Genomic DNA, 20,602 nt, shown 5'->3' on the forward strand with positions numbered 1-20,602 from the left:
TTCCTTGTATTTGGTATTTTCCCTTTTATTCTTATCATATTCATCAATTTTTGAAGTTTCGGTACTAATTCTTCTTTAAACATTTTAAAAATTTTTACCGTATATCCATCTGGCCCAGGTGCTTTTCCAATTTTCATTGCATTAATCACTGCTTCAATTTCTATTTTTTTAGTTGGATCATTCAATTTTTTTTCCGTATATTCAGTTAAGGGTGCTATTTTAATCTTTTGCAAATACGCTTCCATCCTTTCCTTCTTTACTTTAACACCTTTAAATAATTTAGCATAGTACTTGAAAAATTCTCTCTTTATTCCTTCTTGATCTACCATCTCTCTTCCATCAACCACAATTTTATTAATAATTTTACTTCCTCTCTTTTTCTTCAGTTGCCAGGCCAAATACTTTCCAGGTTTATTCGCTCTTTCAAAGGACTTCTGTTGTAATTTTTTCAAATTCCATTCCAATTCCTTATTTAACAAATGTCTCATTTGTGCTTGTAGTATTGTAATCTCCCTTATAATTTTCTTTTTCCCTGGCCTTTTCCTCAGTTCCCCTTCTTTTTTCTTTATTTCATTTTGAATGTCCAACATCTGTTTTTCTTTCGCCCTTTTGTCCTTATTTTTTAATGTAATCAATATTCCTCTCATTGCGGCTTTATAAGCATCCCACACCATCTGAAATTCTATATCATCTTTACCATTTATTTGGAAGAAAGCTTTAGTTTCATTTTCTAGAGATGTCACTAATTCTTTATTTTGTAGTAAATCTTCATTTAATCTCCATCTTCTCACTTTTTTAGACAATTTTGTAATCCATAATATTGGGTTATGATCTGCACCTATCTTCGGTAAGATCTCTATTTTCTTAGTTATAAAGCCTAAGTGCTTTGTACCCCATACATGTCAATTCTGGAAAAAGTATTATGTCTTGCTGAAAAAAATGTATAATCTTGTACTTCAGGATTAAATTTTCTCCTTATATCTTCCAGGTTTTCTTGTTTAACCAGTTCAAAGAAGGATTTTGGCAATTTTTCTTCTTTATTGTTATTTTTTTTCCCAGATCTGTCCAATGTATTCTGAATTCTTCTATTAAAGTCTCCCATAACCATGACCTGGTCATATGTCACTTCATCAAGTTGTTCTATCACATTAGCATTGTGTTTCCAGTGGCTTTGCACCATTTGGTGCATACAGTCCCAATAATAAGGTTTTTTTCACATTTATTATTACTTCTACTGCCACAAATCTTCCATCTTTATCTTTAAATATTATTTTTGGGTCCAATTCTTGTTTAATATAAAAAATAACACCCCTTTTCTTCTGTTCAGCCAATGAAAAAAATTCCAGTCCCAATTGTTTATTCCATAAAAATTTATAATCATTTTGTTTAATATGAACTTCTTGTAAGCAAATTATATTACAGTTTTGTTTTTTAATCCAATGAAATATTGCCTTTATTTTTTGTGGTGAATTTAGTCCATTTACATTCCAAGATAATAATTTATAATCCATCATGGTGCAAATTCTTTATTCTCTTCATAAAATTTACGTAGCTCCTGTGTATTTGTAATTGTAATCCTTCTTCCTTGTAGCTCAAAGCTCAAACCTTCAGGTATTTTCCATCTATACCTCATTCCATTGTCACGTAGTTTTTCTGTTAATTTCTTATATGTTCTGCTGTCATTTATCACTTGCCTTGGCAATTCTTTCATTATTCTTACTCTGCTTCCTCCCACTATCAATGTCTTTTCAAAATTTTTATTCAAGATTTTCCCCACCATTTCTTTTGTCATATATCTTATAACCACATCTCTTGGTAAGTTATTTTTCTTGCCATATTATGAATTCACTCTATACATATAATCATACATATTTCTAGTCCCTTCAGGATGTTCCTCCAAGAAATCAGCAATTATTTTTATTACATGTTCTATTAAGTCTGTCCCTTCTTCTTCAGGTACTCCTCTCAGACGTATTTGTGTCTCCATCAATTTACAGTCATGGATTGTTAATTTTTCTTGCAATTTTAATAAGGTGGAATCCTGGAGTTTAACTTTCCCTTCTACCTCCTGCACTTTTTTTGACACCACCACTGTTTCATTTCTAAGCTCTTCCATTCCTTTTTTAAAGTCCTCAATATCTTTTTAAAGTTCTTTTTTGCAAGCATTTATCATCTTTTCCATCCCTTTCATCATCCTAGCTTCCATTGCTTCCAACTGATCTTGCATCTTCTCCAATGAGGCAGCCCTTGCACGGCTTACCTTTGACTCTGACATTAAAAAAACAGCAAAAAATTTGATATCACCAAATTAAATTTCAACTATTTGGTTTGATAGATTAGAACTTGCCCTTTCAGATGAACCTAATTTTGCCATCCTCCGACCTTCCCAGGCTCAGATATTAATTTTTAAAAAATTTAGCCTCCCAGTAATGGCCGCTGATGTTTTTCTATGGTAATACAATCCTAGAGTAGATCCACTTCTTCAATAATTACTTCCTGCTTTGCTTGCCCCAAGTTACGTTCTCACTGGTAACAAAGTCTCATGATACTTGACTAATTTCCTGTGTTGACTGTGGAAACTGCAGATCTCTGATGATGGTGCTTTCACTCCACGACTGCAGGTAGACAAAACAATAAATTCCTTTCCGATTTTTAACACTGTCCTTAATTTAACAAAGTCCAAAATTCACCCCTTCTCCTCTTCTTCTTCCAAGCTTTCAAACTTTCTCTTTCCCAGCTTCTAATATTATTTTGTTTGCTTTAAAATAGTCCCGGAATGGTAGATAACAATCAGTACCTTTTTCTAAGGTTATCCAAATCAACACTGGTCTCGTACAGCATCAGATGTTTAGCAGTCTCAAAGAAGATTAGGATCTTGTCAAGCTTATGTCAAATAAATGACTCTGTAAGCTTCTGCAGATGATGAATATGCAACTCTTCTCCGGGGATCCCTCAAAGCCTCAAAGGAGCCCCCCCCCCCGGTAAAGGTAAACTAAGCTTAAAAATGCATAATTTTCGGTAGGTTTCCACATATTGTAAATATTATCTGTATTGTTTGCAAGGGAAGGGGCTGTTGAAGTGCTCTGGTTTCCATAGTTTATACTAGCTCTGTTGTTTCTGCTGGTGGCTCAACTTCTGGTTCCATAAATAAATACTATGTTGCTCGGTAATGTATGGAGATGACATTAATGATGATGATAATGATATATATCTTAATTTCAAAAATCACTACGCTGCTATTTTTGTAAAAAAAAAAAAAAAAGCCCCAACAACTACATTTTTAAGAAAAATCAAAACAAATGTTACATTTTCCCTTATTTCTTCTTATACCTGGAACTTTATCTGTTGCTGTATATATAATCCTTTCTGTTTGATTACATTTTCAAAATTCTATGGAATGTTTGGCTTAACCATAGTTCTCATTCAAGCAGAAAAAAAACTTGCTTACTTCATTAAGCATGTTGCTACCCTTACCACTTTTCTCTTCCCATTTCATTTGCTATTGTTTCATCACCCTGTTGAAATGTAGGATTGCTGTCTAAGGTTACTGAAACTAACTGTTTAAATCGCACACACACACACAAAGGTTTAACTGGATGAGTGGATGACACCTGGGTTATTTACTAGACCCTAGCTCCCTGTGTCAAGGTATAACATAAGTATATGAACTGTTCTGCTAGTTACTAACAAAAATATCCCTGCAGTTTTTCCCCCTACAAATGAATTCAGTCTCTCATAAGAGGGGTTTCTACATTCATTTAGTTACATGTTCATGGTAAATTCAGATTTTGTTTTAAGCTATTTAAAAGAAAAGTTTATTATAGCATGAAAAAAATTAATCCTATTTTAAAATATCTGATAAAATTTAAACAAATTTCATCAGTTCTGGGCAGGAATGTACAATTTTTCTAATGTTATTCTGGGAAGTGCCATATATATACTTTCAGCTTTCATATGATAATGGGAAATAAAATAGTAACAGCAATCTCAAAGCCACTGGAAACACAATGCTAATGTGATTATTTTAAATAGACTTCTTTCCATTAGGAAATAAGGTAAAATCTCAGGATGGACATGATAGTTTGAAATTCACTAGTTATTAAGTCTTGGCCAGAGCATGGGATTTCATCAAATGTGTTTTAACTTGTATCTACATGGTTTAACTAACTGCATCCTTTGCAGTTAGTCATTGTCACACCTCAAGGAGTTCCCAGATGGAGTGCAAAGTGGGGAGGTCCGGCAACAGCCCCAAGAGAGACTGCCCATTAGCTAATAGGAGGATGGAAAGAAAGGCAGGAATGGACATTGAGGGTGCCTAAAGAGCAGGTGGGACAAAGACTGCCAATATTAGCCTCCTCAGGAGTAAAGACTGCCTTGGGAAGAGGTACCTAGTAACCTGCCCTGAGTCTGTTTGTGGGGAGGGAGGGATAAAAATCGAAAAGGAAAGAAACAGTAAAAGCTCACTTAGGTATAGGCCAAGTTAAGTTGTGGTGCGGGAGGAAGAAGAAGAATAAAAGGCCAGAGCAGGGTGTAGAGTTGCCAGGTTGCCCCTGGCCACCAGCAGGGAATGGGTATGGTAGGGTTGCTAGGTCCACATTGGAAAATTCCACATTGGGAATCTATAATGTTATAGAATTCACTCTCCAAAGTATCCATTATCTCTATGGGAATTGATCTCTGGAGATAAGCTGTAATTCCAGGGGATCCCCAGATCCCACCTGGAGGCTGACATCTCTAGGTGGAAGGCAAGAGAGGAAAGACAGCTGGCTGGAAAGGGCAGGAATACAACTGCAAAAGTCTGGGAGTTCAAGGAGGCAGTATTCATGGCCAGGACAACAGAAGGTTGTTCTCTGAGGCCTGGTCACTTTAAAGTCTAAGCTTGTCCAGTGGCTAGAAAACCAATGAAGGAATTCTAAGCAGGAACCAAGGCCTAGTAAGGTAGTACAGGCAGAGTCTTGATGAAGGCAGGTGAAGATAAGGGTATAGTCAGACTTCAGGTGTTTAAATGTGGGAGTTTTGTTATTGGGGAAAACAACAGTGAACTGTAACTCTAACCTATCCTCCTAGTGTCAGCTGGTTGTTAGAGAGCCTTATGGAATGCCTGGGTGGAGAAGTAGTCCTTGGCGCTGGTGGCTTAGCACTCATATTTTATTAAAATCTAACAGGAATAAGCTGTTTTTGGCTTAGTTAGATGTCTGAAAATTAGAGCACTGAAATAATCCTCTACCCTTTTGTTGGATTAGAGTTAGTATAACTAAACAAAGAGTAGATTCAGGTGGCTTATACTCAGAATTAAACTTCGTTAGTCTTAAATCTGCCACTGGACTTTGTTCTAAACAAAGAGTAGTTTCGTGGCACCTCATCTTTAAAGGCCTCTCCCTTGACACTTGCCTGATGCATACTTTACTTTCTTGTAGGTGCCAGGCCCAAGCACATCCTTTTTACTAGGTTTTTAGATTAAGGTTTTTATTTTATCAACTTTTTAAGGGTTTGCTGTGTTTTATAGACAGTTTTGTGCTACTTATTGTAAAGTCTTGAATGGGACTCTGAAGAGGTGGCATAGAAATATTATAAATAAATAAATTTCTCTTCAAGTAGCTTCTGAAATATTTACGCATGAATACTGTAATGTATTCATTCTTGTTCGGTATATTTCATCTCTTGGGGTTTTTTCAAGTGTATTAGAAATTAGGTGGAGACTTGGAACATATTTCTAGTTGAATTTTCCTAATATTCTTAAAGGAGAAAATGTCATTTCTCTTTAAATCACAAGAGAATAGTCTCCTCAAGTACAGATCATATGCCATTTTTATACAGTTTGAAATAGCATGCTATTTATGTTTCAGAAATTATTTCTCCTGCATAGATGTTTCTTATTGTAACAGTTTTACTTTGCATTCATATTTAAACGTGTGGTATTTTACAGTGGCTGGATGATCTGGATTAACTTGCTCTTGCTGGTATGAGCAACTGAAAGATGGAAAATTCCTAATAATGGCTATTGTTACCCTACTAGAATTATAGAGAATGCACAGTTTTTATTTCCTTTTACTAATACAGCTTGTTGGTTAGCTGTATATTCATGTTTTGGTTGTTAGATTGAAACAATCTTTTGTTGCAGCTCAACAGTTTCTTAGGCAGTGAAATTAGAACTAACTTTCCTTTAGCACTGTTTCAGTTTATTTGAATAGATTATTTTTAATTTGAAATGAGGCATTCTCTTCTTGTGGTGCTTTGATGTTGGAGCATTTTAAATGCTCTTCTCACGCTCTGCCAAAAGCGTATTTCTTTAATCTCTTTCTAAAGACTTTCTTCTCTGTATTATACCAGGCATAGATCTTGGATTATAATGAATGTAGTGGACCCGTATAATGCAGGGATCTGAACTGGTATAGACTTTTGCTTGGGTCCAAACTCGTGCCCGTGGAGCATAGTTTTCCTCCTCCTTTTCCTTTGGCAGCCCAGAATGCTTCCTGAAATCCTTTTCCTGGGACTCTCCTCTGCATAGGAACTTGTACTTCATGGGTGGAAGTCCTTCCGCCTGTAGAAAACATTTGTCTGGATCTGATCCATCCCATATTGTAAAAAGTTCAAATGATTATCTTCTGAAGTTAAAAGGTATAATGTTACTTGCAAATGTGCACAGAAACATTTTTATATTTAATTATCTATCTTTTTCCATTGCTGCCATAAAAAGTGATGGACTGAATAATAGTCTTATGCTTTGATCTGTATCTCTTTGGTTCCTCCAGCCTTACATTTGTTGGCTAACTGTATGCCTTCATGATGCGATGTGTATCAGACAGGAAATCTAGATGCATACAAATAAGTCAGCAAAGGCTTCTTTCTTGTTCACAGAAGACACCATCCTTTCCCATTTATTGCAATCAGCCATTTTCAGAGGGGGGGGGGGAGGAAAGAAGAATGCCAATGTCAAGGCTGATGCTGGTTGGTTGGTTTGAACTTTTTGATGCTGTCTGGTTCCTTGGTGTGAAATATCAAGCATTTTCAATTATATTGAACATCTTTGATATACCCAGTGTACAGAAAGTTTCACTTTGATGTGAAGGCGATGGTGTTGCTTTTTAAGTAACAACTTTTTCTAGAAGAAACCAAATACTTGATTGCGCTTGGAGATAATACCAGAATATAAGAAGGCACAAGCACAATAAAAGAGGTCAAAATTTTGGACAAGGGCAGTTCAAGAATCTTGATCCAGCAAGATTTCTTGATTACTTATGTCTAATCCCAGGTATGCTTTAAGTTAAGGGACTTTCCATTTGGAAGGTCAAGAAAACTTGTTGCCTACAAGCAGAAAGAGCACTGTGCTATGAAATTTGTGACTGTCTTTAAGGTTATCCCTGCTCCTCAGAATCAAATCTGTTTCACTTATGGCAGATGTCTTTTGACAACAGATCTTGTGAATGCCTTACACTAACTAATTTCGCTGTTCATGTGTCAGAGCAGTCACTGGTGAAGTAACAAATACTTAAGAACATAAGAGAAGCCATGTTAGATCAGGCCAATGGCCCATCCAGTCCAACACTCTGTGTCACACAGTGGCAAAAAAAATTTATATATATACACACACACACACTGTGGCTAATAGCCACTGATGGACCTCTGCTCCATATTTTTATCTAAACCCCTCTTGAAGGTGGCTATGCTTGTGGCCGCCACCACCTCCTGTGGCAGTGAATTCCACATGTTAATCACCCCTTGGGTGAAGAAGTACTTCCTTTTATCCGTTTTAACCTGTCTGCTCAGCAATTTCATCTAATGCCCACGAGTTCTTGTATTGTGAGAAAGGGAGAAAAGTACTTCTTTCTCCATCCCATGCATTATCTTGTAAACCTCTATCATGTCACCCCACAGTCGACGTTTCTCCAAGCTAAAGAGTCCCAAGCGTTTCAACCTTTCTTCATAGGGAAAGTGTTCCAGCCCTTTAATCATTCTAGCTGCCCTTTTCTGGACTTTCTCCAATGCTATGATTCTATTTCTGTCTGAGGTTGCAATTAGAATAACATGGGATGGAATTTGTGTTGCATTACTTTTCCACAAGTTTAGAACTACTTGTTGATACTAGCTATATTTTCCTTCCATTAAAAACTTTCATGGTAACTTATAGCAAAATCATAGTGTGCACTGTTAACAGAATAAAGACATCGAGAATGAAAAGAGATAAAAGAATTTAAACTGAAGTGCGTATAAAAAGACAGTCTAACCATATTATGAAAACCATGCATTCAGGGGGAAGGGGGGGAACAATTGTGACATTAAAATCTAATGATAAAGCCAGTACCAGAGGAAAAAAATAATGGTAATAGTTTGGGGGTAAGAGAAAATAAGAAAAATTATTTCTATGAACTAACTGGCTGTATGTATAATATAGTCTGTTCTATGATATGGATGGGTGACATCATCACAGGATTCCTGCTAGCCCATTCAAAGACTTTGTGCTGCCTACCAGTAGCAGGAATTGGAAGTATTTCCTTCTGGTTGAAAGAAAGGTCTACTGTCAATATTTTGTAGCTTATTGTGTCAGTGTGTTGCCTCAAATATCTTCAAACTCTTTGGACAGTTAAATTTCAAACCATGTTTGATTTGCACAATTCATTCTAGGAGTGATTATATTCTGTGCAAAATCTCTAAATCTTTACATTATTATTAGTATTATTTGTTGTGCTGAAAGGTTATTTAAAATTCTTGAATTTAAAGAGTTAATTTAAGAACAATTCTGGACCTATGTCTTACTATGGTGCTCTCAGACAGTGCTTTCTTGGCAATAGATCATGATGCATTCCTAAGCATGGAATGATATAGCTAATGGAGAGGTATACCTAATGCTCCATCAGGGAACACGATCAGTCAGTATAGCATCAAGCTATAACACCAAACACTAGAAAGCCCATGTGTCAAGAATTCCAAGTACATAGATGTGGACAAACACCATTTAAGAAGGGAAAGATCAGGGGCCATACAGTGGAGCAAGAGGGTAAAATAGGGGGCTATAACTTGCTATTCAGGCATGTATTATGTTCCCAATGCAGGGATCCAAATATTCAGGCAATCAAAAGTACAAAAATAACCCAGAGGGAAAGTAATAGAGGCATGGGACACATGTCATACCAGGTGGCTTGGAACTAGTGAGAATGCACTTTGGGAACAGATTCTAGCTCCAGTTATGTGGCAAGAAATTTGCATCAAGAATTTTTCAAGGTCTGTAAAGAGGGGGAAAGACACGGTGGATGAAATGGAATGATAATGGATCATGAGAAATTTTCAAAATAAGGAAACAGGGAAGAGGTTTCCAGGAGGGGGGGAGAGATGTATTTTGAATGTTGATTACTTCATGGAGTAGACAATTGGAATGCATCTGAAGGATAAGAGCACATTATTGTGCATACTCTGCGGCAATGACAGCACCAAAGCAAGCTCACTTCTCTTCCATTATTGCATCTGCTGAATGCATCCTAAGCCCCTGAGAATGTAGATGCATAAAACTACAAGCCCTCAGGTGAAGCATTTAGTTGTTAAACTCTGTTGCATCTGCGGCAGTGTAAAGACCACAGATGGTTCAATTCAGTCTCAAGATGTCACTGAAGTAAAAACTGGTCCTAGTTGTATTGATTATTTTCAGTTGGTGAAGTCTGATAATGTAACATGGCCAAGCTGTTTAAAAATATGTATCCCTGCACACACACACTGTCTAGGCAAGAGGTGGCCAAATTGTGGCTCAGGAGCTACATGTGGCTCTTTCATACATATTGTGTGGCTCTCAAAGTCCCCACCGCCTCATCGGCCAGCTTGGATAAGGCATTTCAGTCTTTAAATCACTCCAAATCTCCAAATCAAGCCATCTCTCCCTCCCTCCCTTTGTCTAATTACTTTTCTCCCTCCCTGTCTTGTGGCTTTCAAACATCTGACTTCATGTTTTGTGGCACTCAGACATGTGGATCTTACATTAAGCAAATCTGACCATCCTTGGTCTAAGCTTAGTCCTTGCCCTTAATTGCTTTTCATGTCAAGCTAGGGTTCCCAGGTCTCACCTTCTCCCCAACAGGGGGGATTGGGGGCCATTCCAGGAGGGGGAGGTGCCATCCTCAATATGATGACATCATACAGAGTGACATCACTGTGTCAGGGACACAGCACCGCACGCACATATCCCACTTTTCACCAACCACCTGAAAGCTAGGGAAAAGCAGGCACCGCATGCGCCTGCCCTGCAAGCCATGAGTTTACCATTTGCAGGGCAGGCAAGCATGGATCCGACTTGAAAAAAGTTAAATTTGATTCTTACCCAATCATAGTATAGCAGACAATGTTAGGAAAACACTTAGCCTCATAGCACACTGTGAACAATACAAGAAAGAAGCTTTAATTATGGCATTGGACTTCAACAAGGCATTTGACATTGTAAACATTAGCTATCTGAAAATGCTCATTCAAAATATGGGGTTTGGAAATAACTTTCAAAATTCGATTAAGGCTTTGTACACAAACCCATCAGCTAGAAATAGAATAAACAACTCCTTAACTGACTCCATCCCCTTACAAAGAGGCAGCCGACAAGGATGCCCCTTGTCCCCACTACTTTTTATCATGGTTATTGAACCTCTTTCATCAGCTATTAGACAAGAAGAAGGCATTTATGGTTTAGATATAGGCAAAAAAACATAAAATGGCACTATATGCTGATGATATGATTCTTTACATTAAAAATCCTTTACAACCTTTGTCAAACTTAGGCAAAATTGCTCGGAATTTCAATGCAATTTCTGACCTTTCGTTCAATAATCAAAAAACTATCATCCATCCAATTAACATTCCACAGGCAGACTTACAGAAACTTATCTCTGAGTACGACTACCATCTCCCTAATAAACCCTGGAGATATCTAGGGGTCCATATCCCTAACAAATCTTCAGATTTATTTGTAGCCAATTTTGTGAAACTGCAGAAGGAAATAGAAATCATTCTTAGTAAGCAAAATTCAAATATTTGTATTTGGGCAGAGAGAATCAACATCCTAAAGTCTTTCATATTACCCACATTTCTTTTCTTATTTAGAACCTTGCCAATAAAGATTTCAGCCAGAACATTGAAGGTATGGCAAAGTATGTTTAGCAATTTTGGGGGGCACATAAAAAACCCAGAATTGGTTTTAAAACACTTACCAGACCAACTGCTAGAGGAGGAATAGACATTCTGAATTTGAAACTTTACTATGAAGCAATTAATATAGGCTCACTTATTAAAGTAGCCACAGGGAAAAACCCACCTGAATGGGTGTCAATAGAATCAAATTCAATGGGCAGTCCCATCCTATATGACATGCTATGGAACCCAAACAGGGTTAATAACAGTAAAACATTTTTAGACCACTCATTATTTCTGTGGTATAAACATCAAGGAAAACTAGCTCTGCAGATATCCCCGCTATCCTCTTACACCAACCAGAGGTGGTCCATGCCAAGTTTAAACCCTGTAGTGTTAAACAAATGGAAGGAAGTAGGCTTCACCTGCATCAAGCATTTTTGGAATAATGGGGCAATTATAGAAAAAACAAGCTTAGAGCAAAAACTGAACCAAAAAGTGCAGGGGTTTCAATATATGCAATTACGACATTGCCTAAGTACTAAACACGTGAAACAAGCACTTATTAGAGACTTAACACCTTTAGAAAGACTGATATATCTAGGAAAAGAACATCATATTAGACTTACCAGGTTCTTATACAAACCATTAAGCGCTTCAGAGGAAGAAGAGAATACACTATATCAAAAATATTGGTCTATAGATCTAAACAAAACGATATCTCAGGAAGACTGGGACAATATCTGGACTCCCCAGGTAACACCTCAAACATCTTTACAGTTAGATTTCAAATGTATAAACTTATGGCAAGGTGGTATTTAACACCTTCAACTCTGTACAAATTTAAGGGTTAAAATACTCCAACCTGCCCTAAACAATGTGGTCAATTGGCCACCTACCTTCATCTATGGTGGCCCTGCCCCTATGTACAAAAATACTGGAAAACTATTGTAACCGAACTTGACACTATACTAAACATCCACTTACCTTACAATCCTGAAGTACTTCTTCTGGAAAACTAGTCTCATTCAGGAGTACCTAGAAGGAAATGGGAAATTGTATCAATTTTATTAGCAGCTGCAAAAACACTGTTGACATACAACTGGAAAACTCCTTACACAGTGACCCTAAATACATAGAGGAACAGAATTTGGGATTTTTTCATTCTTAGTAAATTAGCATACTCCAATAAATATATTTCCCCGAAACTGTATGAGGAAAAGATCATAGAACAATGGTACTCAGTTACTTACCTGACTGAACATGATATTTTGCCTAGGAACGTGACCTACCAGAACTTAATCTGCTTTTGATATGTAGTTTAGGCTTTACTATGATGGGGAGTTTTTTTTCTTTTTTTGGCTAAGTATCTTACCTGTTTAAGTAATACCTGGAGAAAACTTGTGGAAACTAAGAAAATTAATACATTTTAAATTTAAAAAAGTTAAATTTGCTGCGAATTCAAGGCAAATTTGTTGCAAATTCTTGGCAAATTCACTGCATGGTGCCCACTCTTTTCAAGCAGGGCCATGGATGACTGTTGGGGGTAGGACTTCCCCTGCCTGCCAGCTACCCAGCATCTATGGCTCCTCCCAAAAATCTGGGGACCTCCCATCCAGGGACTGGCATCCCTATGTCAAGCCTGGTAGGTTTAGTCATGTGGATGACCAAATAAATGCCTTTGCAGGAGGGTATAGTTCCAACTGCTTTGAAAGAGGTCATTAGACACTTGAAAAAAATGTCCCTGGAAACTACCACCTGTAGGAAAGGTGTTTGAGGAGCTAGTGGCATGACATAACTTCCCACAGTCTTCAAACTGGATCCAGGGTTTGGGATAGAAACAGCCTTGGTTGCCCTGGCCTCCACTGGAACAATGAAAGCAAGAGTGCATTTCTGTTAATTCTAAGTAGGTTTTTGATGCTATTGATCACTCTGCCCAAATTTAGTGGAAACAGCCCAACATGCTTGTTCTCAGCTCCATGTGTCATGCAGAGGAGCTTCCCCCATACTCAAGGATGGGAACAGACAACCCCCCAAATGGAGGCAGCTAGGCAATAGTATGTGTATATGTGTGTTGAACTTGTACTTGTCCAAAGTCTTTATCACTGTTCTAACAACATGCTTAAAAGATGATCATTATTCATTTATTTAATTCATTTGTTCCCCCCCCCCCCGGCTATGGGGACCCAAAGTGGCTTACATAATTCTTCTCTTATCCTCACAGCAACCCTGTGTGTTAGGTTAAGCTGAGAATATGTGACTGCCCCAAGGTCACCCAGCGAACTGTCATGGCACAAGTGGGGATTCATACCTGAGACTCCTAGATATTAGTCTAGCACTCTTAACTATTATACCACATTGGCTAATCAAGTTCTTTTGTGAGGAATGAGATCATATGTGTTGAGTAAGAAAGGTATGACTTATCCATTTTCTCTTCTGGGCTAGGCGTCTTTGGGAACATCAGCAAAGTCAATACAAATTAGTTCTCAGATTGTTTGAACACTGCCATCCATATTTACAAAAACAATTAATGGTTTTTAATTATTTCCATGGAAGTTTATGGATTGTCATGGGTCAATCCACCTTTATTATTTTGTTTTTTTAGCTAGAAAGGCAGTTATTTGTACTAGTTAATGTAGAGAACAAATATGATCTTATACTCCTGATGTTATTAAATATTCATTACATGAGCAAAATCATATTGTGTTGTAATAGTTTGTTGAACAAAGTGATCCTAATGAGTACTTTGGCAACTGAGCAATATTGGAAATGTAGAATTATTAAATATAATGGCATGTAATTTAATTTTCTGTTCATGTGGAGGTTATTTACTAATGTTAGTGTTTCTGTAACTCTTTACTCTTGTAAACTGTATTTTTGTTTTTGTTTTTCCAGATGAAATTAAAGCAGAAACTGGAAAACAAAGGTACTTTTTCCTTATTGAGTGTGAATAGTTTAGTCTGTAAATTACACTGAAAATATGCCCAGTATATCAGTTTACTTCAGTCTTATGTTAGGGGAAGGCTACTTCATAAACTGCATGAAGTACTGAACTGAGAGTACCAAAAGCTCCCATGCAGATATACTTTGTGTTGTTGAGGGCTTCATACTTCTGCAGTGGAATGCAGAACAAAGTGGTGTTTGTGAAAGGTTAACTGCCTATGTATTTATAGTGAGAGAGTTGTACGATTGATCAGATTTCAGAGAATTTAGAAGTCATTCTGAAAATGTTGATTTATAGGAAAACACCTGTAAGGTACACTGAAGCACTTTACCTGTTCAGTATACATGTGTTTTTATGATCTTTTTATATGATTTTGTGATTGTAGATGTACTTACCTTGGGGGGATTTCTACTGATGAAGGCATTTTCAGTTGTAGAATGATTTAGTGTGCTGTTATCTTAACAGGTTAGAAAGGTTTTGTTAATGTATTATATTTCAGATGTTTTTCATGGTATATCTAGAGGAATGTATTAAATTTATATTCTCCCTCTCTGGTTCATTATTTTTTCCCTTCAACCTTTGGTTACTTGGCCCAGAAAACTACTGTATACTTGGTTTCCTGCCCCAAAATAGTTGAGTGTCGTGCTCCCTCATATGTGCATCTATTACAGATAGATACTCTGAAATAATTATGATGCATATCTTCTCATATATCTCTGCAGAAGGACTCTAGACTGCAAGGCTGGGCTTTTAAATTAGCTGTTGGAGTTGCTTGATTATTTTTCAGTTTGTTGGAACCTGAGGCTGGGTTTTGATGAAGAAAGTTAGTTACCAGGTTTTGGGGGCTGTTTACAGCAGGGTTTTTTTTAAAAAAAATGTTTGTTGCATTTTGGGGGGTTGGTTCAACAGTGCAATGCTATGAAGAGATACTCCAGTCTAAAACTCTACATAGGATTATACTATAAGTGACTTAGGTCTTTGTCTTGAGTTCCAGTTGTCTGGGGGAAAGGTAGATTATATATAATTTAAATACAATAGACTTATTTACAATAGCAGCCTTCACTGGTTTTTTGTTTCCATATTAAGTCAAACTGTTTGGCATTCAAAGCAATATATACAACCTACCCACTAACACCATCTTTTCTCTTAGAGGCCTGGTTACAAAAGAATTTGATGTATGAATTCTTAATTTGCCTTTGCCTTTTTCTGGTTTCTCTCTTGACTATCAGCCTAAGTTTCACTTGAGCAGACAACATTTTTGACTATTTGAAGTAGAAAGTTGGAATCAGTTTGTGATGATTATTTTGTAGATACATGAATAGGGTTGCCAGGTCTGTGTTGGAAAATACCTGGAGACTTTGAGGGTGGATCCTGGAGAGGACAGGGTTTGAGAAAGGGAGGCGCCTCAGCATGGTACAATGCCATGAAATCCAGCCTTCAAAGCAGCCATTTTTTCCAGGGGAGCAGATCTTCCAGCTGGAGTTCAGTTGTAAAAGCAGGAGATCTCCAGGTCCCACTTAGAGGCTGGCAACTCTACACATGTTCAGATTGGTTTGTTGTTGACTATTACCATTCTAATTGGAGCATTCTATTCAGTCCTCCTCATGGAGAAACAAAACCTGGTTCAAGCACCCTTCCACCAGTGAAATCAAAGACAAGCTTTATTGAAGCGGACAAATACTTCTTACCTTTTGAATTGGCATGCCAGTCCAAGTGTCCCAGGATTGTTAGTACATCGCTAGACTGTTTACAGGTGTGTATTGAATAGCATATCATTAGTTTTTCACTCAGATTTGTGGTTTTCCTTCATTAACATGGTTATGGGACATTTTAGATATGATGCTAAATGATATTGCTTTGTGGCCAAGTCTCTGACCAATTTCCCACTCACCTTACGCCGCTCTCACATTCCTCTTCTCAGCAGGGCTTCCTTCTGATTTCACACTATCTGCCCTGGGGCTGCAGCTAGTGTTGGCTCTTTTGCACAGCAAACAGAAACTGGTTTTTAGAGGTTTCTGTTTGCTGCGCAAAAAAGCCGACGCTAGCTGCAGCCCCAGGGCAGATAGTGTGAAATCGGAAGGAAGCCCCACTGAGAAGAAGGACATGAGAGTGGCGTAAAGTGAGTGGGAAATAGGTCTCTATGTGCTTCCTCCTCTCCTGCTCCCCATGTTTCTCTTTATGCCATACAATTTGCTTTTCCCCATCCAAATTAGATTGCAAATTACCTTGATTTTCTTTTCTTCTTCCTGGTTTGTAATCTTGGTGTGGAAAGGGAACACATACCATATTTTGCTGGTTCAGATACAAATGCAAATAATTTTAAGTATGCAGGGGAAGAAGAGAGGATGTGGGATTCGTTTATGTAGTATCAAGCCATGATGTGGCATTATCACCATTTTTGTGTAATTTTCATAAATAGATTTTTGAAGTTTTTTGTCAACATTATGCCATATTGTGTTAAGCTTCATCACACAACATTGACTTGGAGAAAAATTAATCTTTTGTTTTTAAATAGAAGAAATAGATTAGCAAGACAGCCATCACAATATTTGAAATGTTAGCTGACCTTATTGGGTGTCAGTTTCCAGACTTATACATCCTGGCTAAGTCACAGTAGAATAAAGCCTGAACATGTTCTTTCAGACACGCACAATGATTTTGTTCATCCATTTCCTGGTTTGTAGTAGCCATAGTTCTATTAGTCAAGCTATGGTTACAGTTAAGTATTGTGTTCCTCCATTCCAGAATCAGGAATTCTAGTTCTGAGCAGTTTCTCAGTCTGCTTTTAACTAAACTATGGTTATGGTAACTGTAGTTTGCCAGGTTCGGACATCATGGAAGAACTATGTAACCAGAAACAGGAGGAGGAATATCTGAGCGTTTCTCTAGTTACTTCGTGGCTCTGTTTTCCGCTTTATGACTGGCTTAAACCAGGCTTTTTAAAAGTTTGTAATCAGTTGAAGAAGACACTTAATGTAAGAAAAAGCATATGTTTCTGCTAAGGTATAAGATATATTGTTTAGGCTTAATAGCTCACAATTGTTCATGTCTTCCCCCTCCCCCCTCAGAAACTTATAGCCTATGGACATTTGACTGGCAGTGCTCCAGATAGTACAGCCCCTGGCAAAAAGTTAATCGATAGAATTATTGAAACAATATGTGGCTGCTTTCAAGGTCCCCAGACGGATGAAGGGGTTCAACTTCAAATTATAAAGGTAATCCAACATCTATTGGCTGTCAGCTGTCCACTCTTCTGAGCAGACTTTGCTGTTCATACCATCAGCAACTGAAACTGAAAGTATGGTTAATTTATTAGTATGATTTAAGCACTTGGAATATTCTTTGACCAATTTTGATACTTTTTTTGAGGTGAAATGCAAACATAATGCATAGTGAACAAAAATTGAATGAAGTTGTTTTTCATCCATGTCAGGAAAGGTCCTGGTCACTATACTGCATATGGACCACCAGAAAGAAGAGAGGTCAGAACTGAATCTGTACAATCATCTAGATGATGAAAAGGTTGATATCAGATGCTTGGTTCAGTTAAAGCTCACAGCACTAGTTTGTTTTGTTTAGTAGCTCTAAGGAGCTCAAGGTGGTATATATAGGTTTCCCTATATTATCTTCACAACACTCTGTGAGGCACATTAGGCTGAATGTGAGTGACCCAAGATCTCCCAGTTAGTTTTATAGCAAGAGGTAGTTTGCAACTGGTGCTAGTGCAGCACTCTAGCTACTACATCACACACGCCCAGTATATGTTCCAAATTGTTCTTGAAAAGGCTTTTGTAAAAGTGGCAGTAATGGATGTGGAAATTTGCTCTAGAACTGGGCTGTAATCAGAAACCAGATATCAGTGGGAAGGGTTCTTGTTGACTAGAATCTTCCATTGTACTGCTTCAAAATAAATGCTACTACTGTTGGGATTTTGTTATTGAACAAAATATCAGCATCCGTCAGGGATACATATTCAGTGGAACTGAAGGTTCCTTGATTTATGAATTAGAGTGTCTTATGCCTTACTTTGCTGATATATCTTTTTTTGCCTGAAACATGCTGCTTGAGTTTTTATAGCTGCATTGTTTTTATGTTACAGAAAGACAAGGTTATGTTTTAAATAGCTAGTATGAAACACCTCACTACATCACAGAGTTTCTTTGAAGAGAAAGTTATATGTGCAACCTGGTGCATTATGGCCTTATTTAAATATGACATGGCCTGCACATTTAGAAGTGACCTCCACAGCTCCCATCTCATGTAAAAGGGATTTCCACATGTGCTGGTCCATAGGTATACCAGGTTAGCATGGCAGTATTCTGTATCCTGGGTAGGTGTACTGCTGTAGTGCTAACTCAACACAAATGTGGGCCAGAGTTCATGGCAAACATCTCTAAACAAAATGGAAGCTGCGTGGAATTTTGGCACAGGTGGGTATTTCAGTGCTATCCCCTGTGAAATTTAAATCTAGTCTGAAATTAGAAGTGCATTGAAACACATCACTGAATGTAATAGTGGTGTGCAGTTTACACATACCTAAACATTTCAGTAGAGAAATGAAATACTTCTAATAAAACTTGATTTTGCTACTTTGAAAATGTTAAATGTATTGTTCATGACTTAACATGTAAAATGTATTGTTTGATATGTTTATGAAATTTAAAAGAAAGTGACTTTAGTTTATTCAAACAATCCATTTGCAGCATGCCCAGTGTAAGAAATGAGGCTGCCAGCTGCTGCACCCTGAAGCAGTTTCTCAGTTGGGAACAGAGGAAACAAAATAAGCAGAAAATAGAAACCATAAACATTGTAGTAAACTTATGGGAAGTATTTTATCTGAGCTTATTAATACTGTGCAGACTTCAGTGCTATGTAAAAAATAGCAGGCACTCCTGAATAAAATACCTGAAGACGTTTTGTACTCTTAATGCTTGAAAAGACTTTGCCAAATATCATGCCCTACAAGTGTTGCTTGTTTAATAATCCAGCCACATCTGGGAGCAAAGTTATCATCATTAAGCACCAATTGGCTGTAATAGTTTAAAAAGTATTTCACTTACCATTTTTAAAAATAAATATTTTGGGGGGGATTTTTTAACTACTGAACATTTATATCTCATCCCTTAGGAAAAATATTGCTGTATATATTTGTTTTGTGTATTTGTCTTCAAGGATGAGTGGGAGCTGTCCCCTTGTGGGCCTTCACTTTTTTGTGCAAACATATAGATTATTACAGTCCTTTGAATTGTTAATGACCATAGCTCTGACTTTGCTTTAGGCTCTGCTCACTGCAGTAACCTCTCAACACATAGAGATTCATGAAGGAACTGTGTTGCAAGCTGTAAGAACATGTTACAATATCTACCTTGCAAGCAAAAATCTCATAAATCAAACCACAGCCAAGGCCACTCTCACACAGATGCTGAATGTTATATTTGCACGTATGGAAAACCAAGCAGTAAGTACCTCTAGTTCATACTAAGAATTGCAAATGTTTCTTTAGCATCAAATGTTATTGTCTGGTTGGTTTGCCAACTTTTCACTGTGGCCTTTCATTCAAAATCACTATCACCAGGGCCTTTTTTGTAGCAAGAATTCCTTTGCATATTAGGCCACACTACCCTGATTTAGCCAATCCTCCAAGAGCTTACAGGGCTGTTTGTACATGGCCTACTATAAGCTCCAGGAGAATTGGCTACATCAGGGGGTGTGGCCTAATATGCAAAGGCTATCACTGGCTATCGCTGAAAAACATTCAAGGTTAGCATTCAGAAGGGCTATGCTTAGATCTCTTAATCTTTGTGTACAATGTATGTGTGGTAGGGCAGTAAGTACAGCTGAAGTTGTAATGCTGAATAGAAACCTGAATTATATATTTTCTAAGAGTAAGAATTGTTTTTGATGCTTTCTGGTATGTGCAAAGTAGTTGGGATATTTCCTCTGCATAATTTATTTGTTTAGACTTATCCCATTTATTCGCAGCTCCAGGAAGCCAAACAAATGGAGAAGGAGAGACATCGGCAGCAGCACCATCTACTGCAGTCACCCTTAAGCCATCATGAGCCTGAATCACCTCAACTGAGACATCTTTCAGATCAGACTGTTGATCAACTGTCCCAGGATCATGAAGGAGACTTGGATCCTCACACAAATGATGTGGACAAGAGTCTTCAAGAAGACACTGAAGCAGAAAATGGATCTGATATTTCCAGTGCAGAAAATGAACAGACAGAAGCAGACCAAGCAACAGCAGCCGAAAGTAATAAGGGATGCTTTGGTCATAAGAGGGTGGAAGAGGGTATGAGTCTGTTGTCTAAATGGATGTTTATTTCTATTGCTTAAAAATCATATCCAGATTGTCAACAGGCCTTGATAAGATGCTTACAGCTGACTTTCTGCATAGTTGTTTTCTTTGTTACCTGTAGATAATTAGTTGCAACTCAGATTTATTAGTTGCTGTAGATGGAGAACTGTTTCCTATCCTGATGAATTACTAACTAAAAGTAATGTGCTCTTTTTATTACTAGAATGTAGGCCTGAGAAATTTAAGTAATACAT

At 37.5% G+C, this 20,602-nt stretch overlaps 1 protein-coding gene across 2 annotated transcripts in view; it reads left to right on the plus strand.

Moving 5' to 3' along the window:
• The window catches only part of ARFGEF1 (ADP ribosylation factor guanine nucleotide exchange factor 1), a 109,068-nt gene that overhangs the window by 24,510 nt on the left and 63,956 nt on the right, over nucleotides 1–20,602 (plus strand). Inside the window, exons 2-6 of one of the 2 annotated variants that reach the window (XM_060243672.1) lie at nucleotides 13,996–14,026; nucleotides 15,641–15,797; nucleotides 17,113–17,259; nucleotides 19,323–19,502; nucleotides 20,027–20,303. In XM_060243672.1, coding sequence (XP_060099655.1) covers nucleotides 13,996–14,026; nucleotides 15,641–15,797; nucleotides 17,113–17,259; nucleotides 19,323–19,502; nucleotides 20,027–20,303 — 792 coding nt within the window. Of the gene's footprint in view, nucleotides 1–13,995; nucleotides 14,027–15,640; nucleotides 15,798–17,112; nucleotides 17,260–19,322; nucleotides 19,503–20,026; nucleotides 20,343–20,602 lie in introns of both variants that reach the window. The other variant, XM_060243671.1, reaches the window with a different exon arrangement.

This window comes from Heteronotia binoei, chromosome 7 (assembly GCF_032191835.1).
Source record: "Heteronotia binoei isolate CCM8104 ecotype False Entrance Well chromosome 7, APGP_CSIRO_Hbin_v1, whole genome shotgun sequence".
Taxonomy (NCBI): Eukaryota; Metazoa; Chordata; class Lepidosauria; order Squamata; family Gekkonidae; genus Heteronotia; species Heteronotia binoei.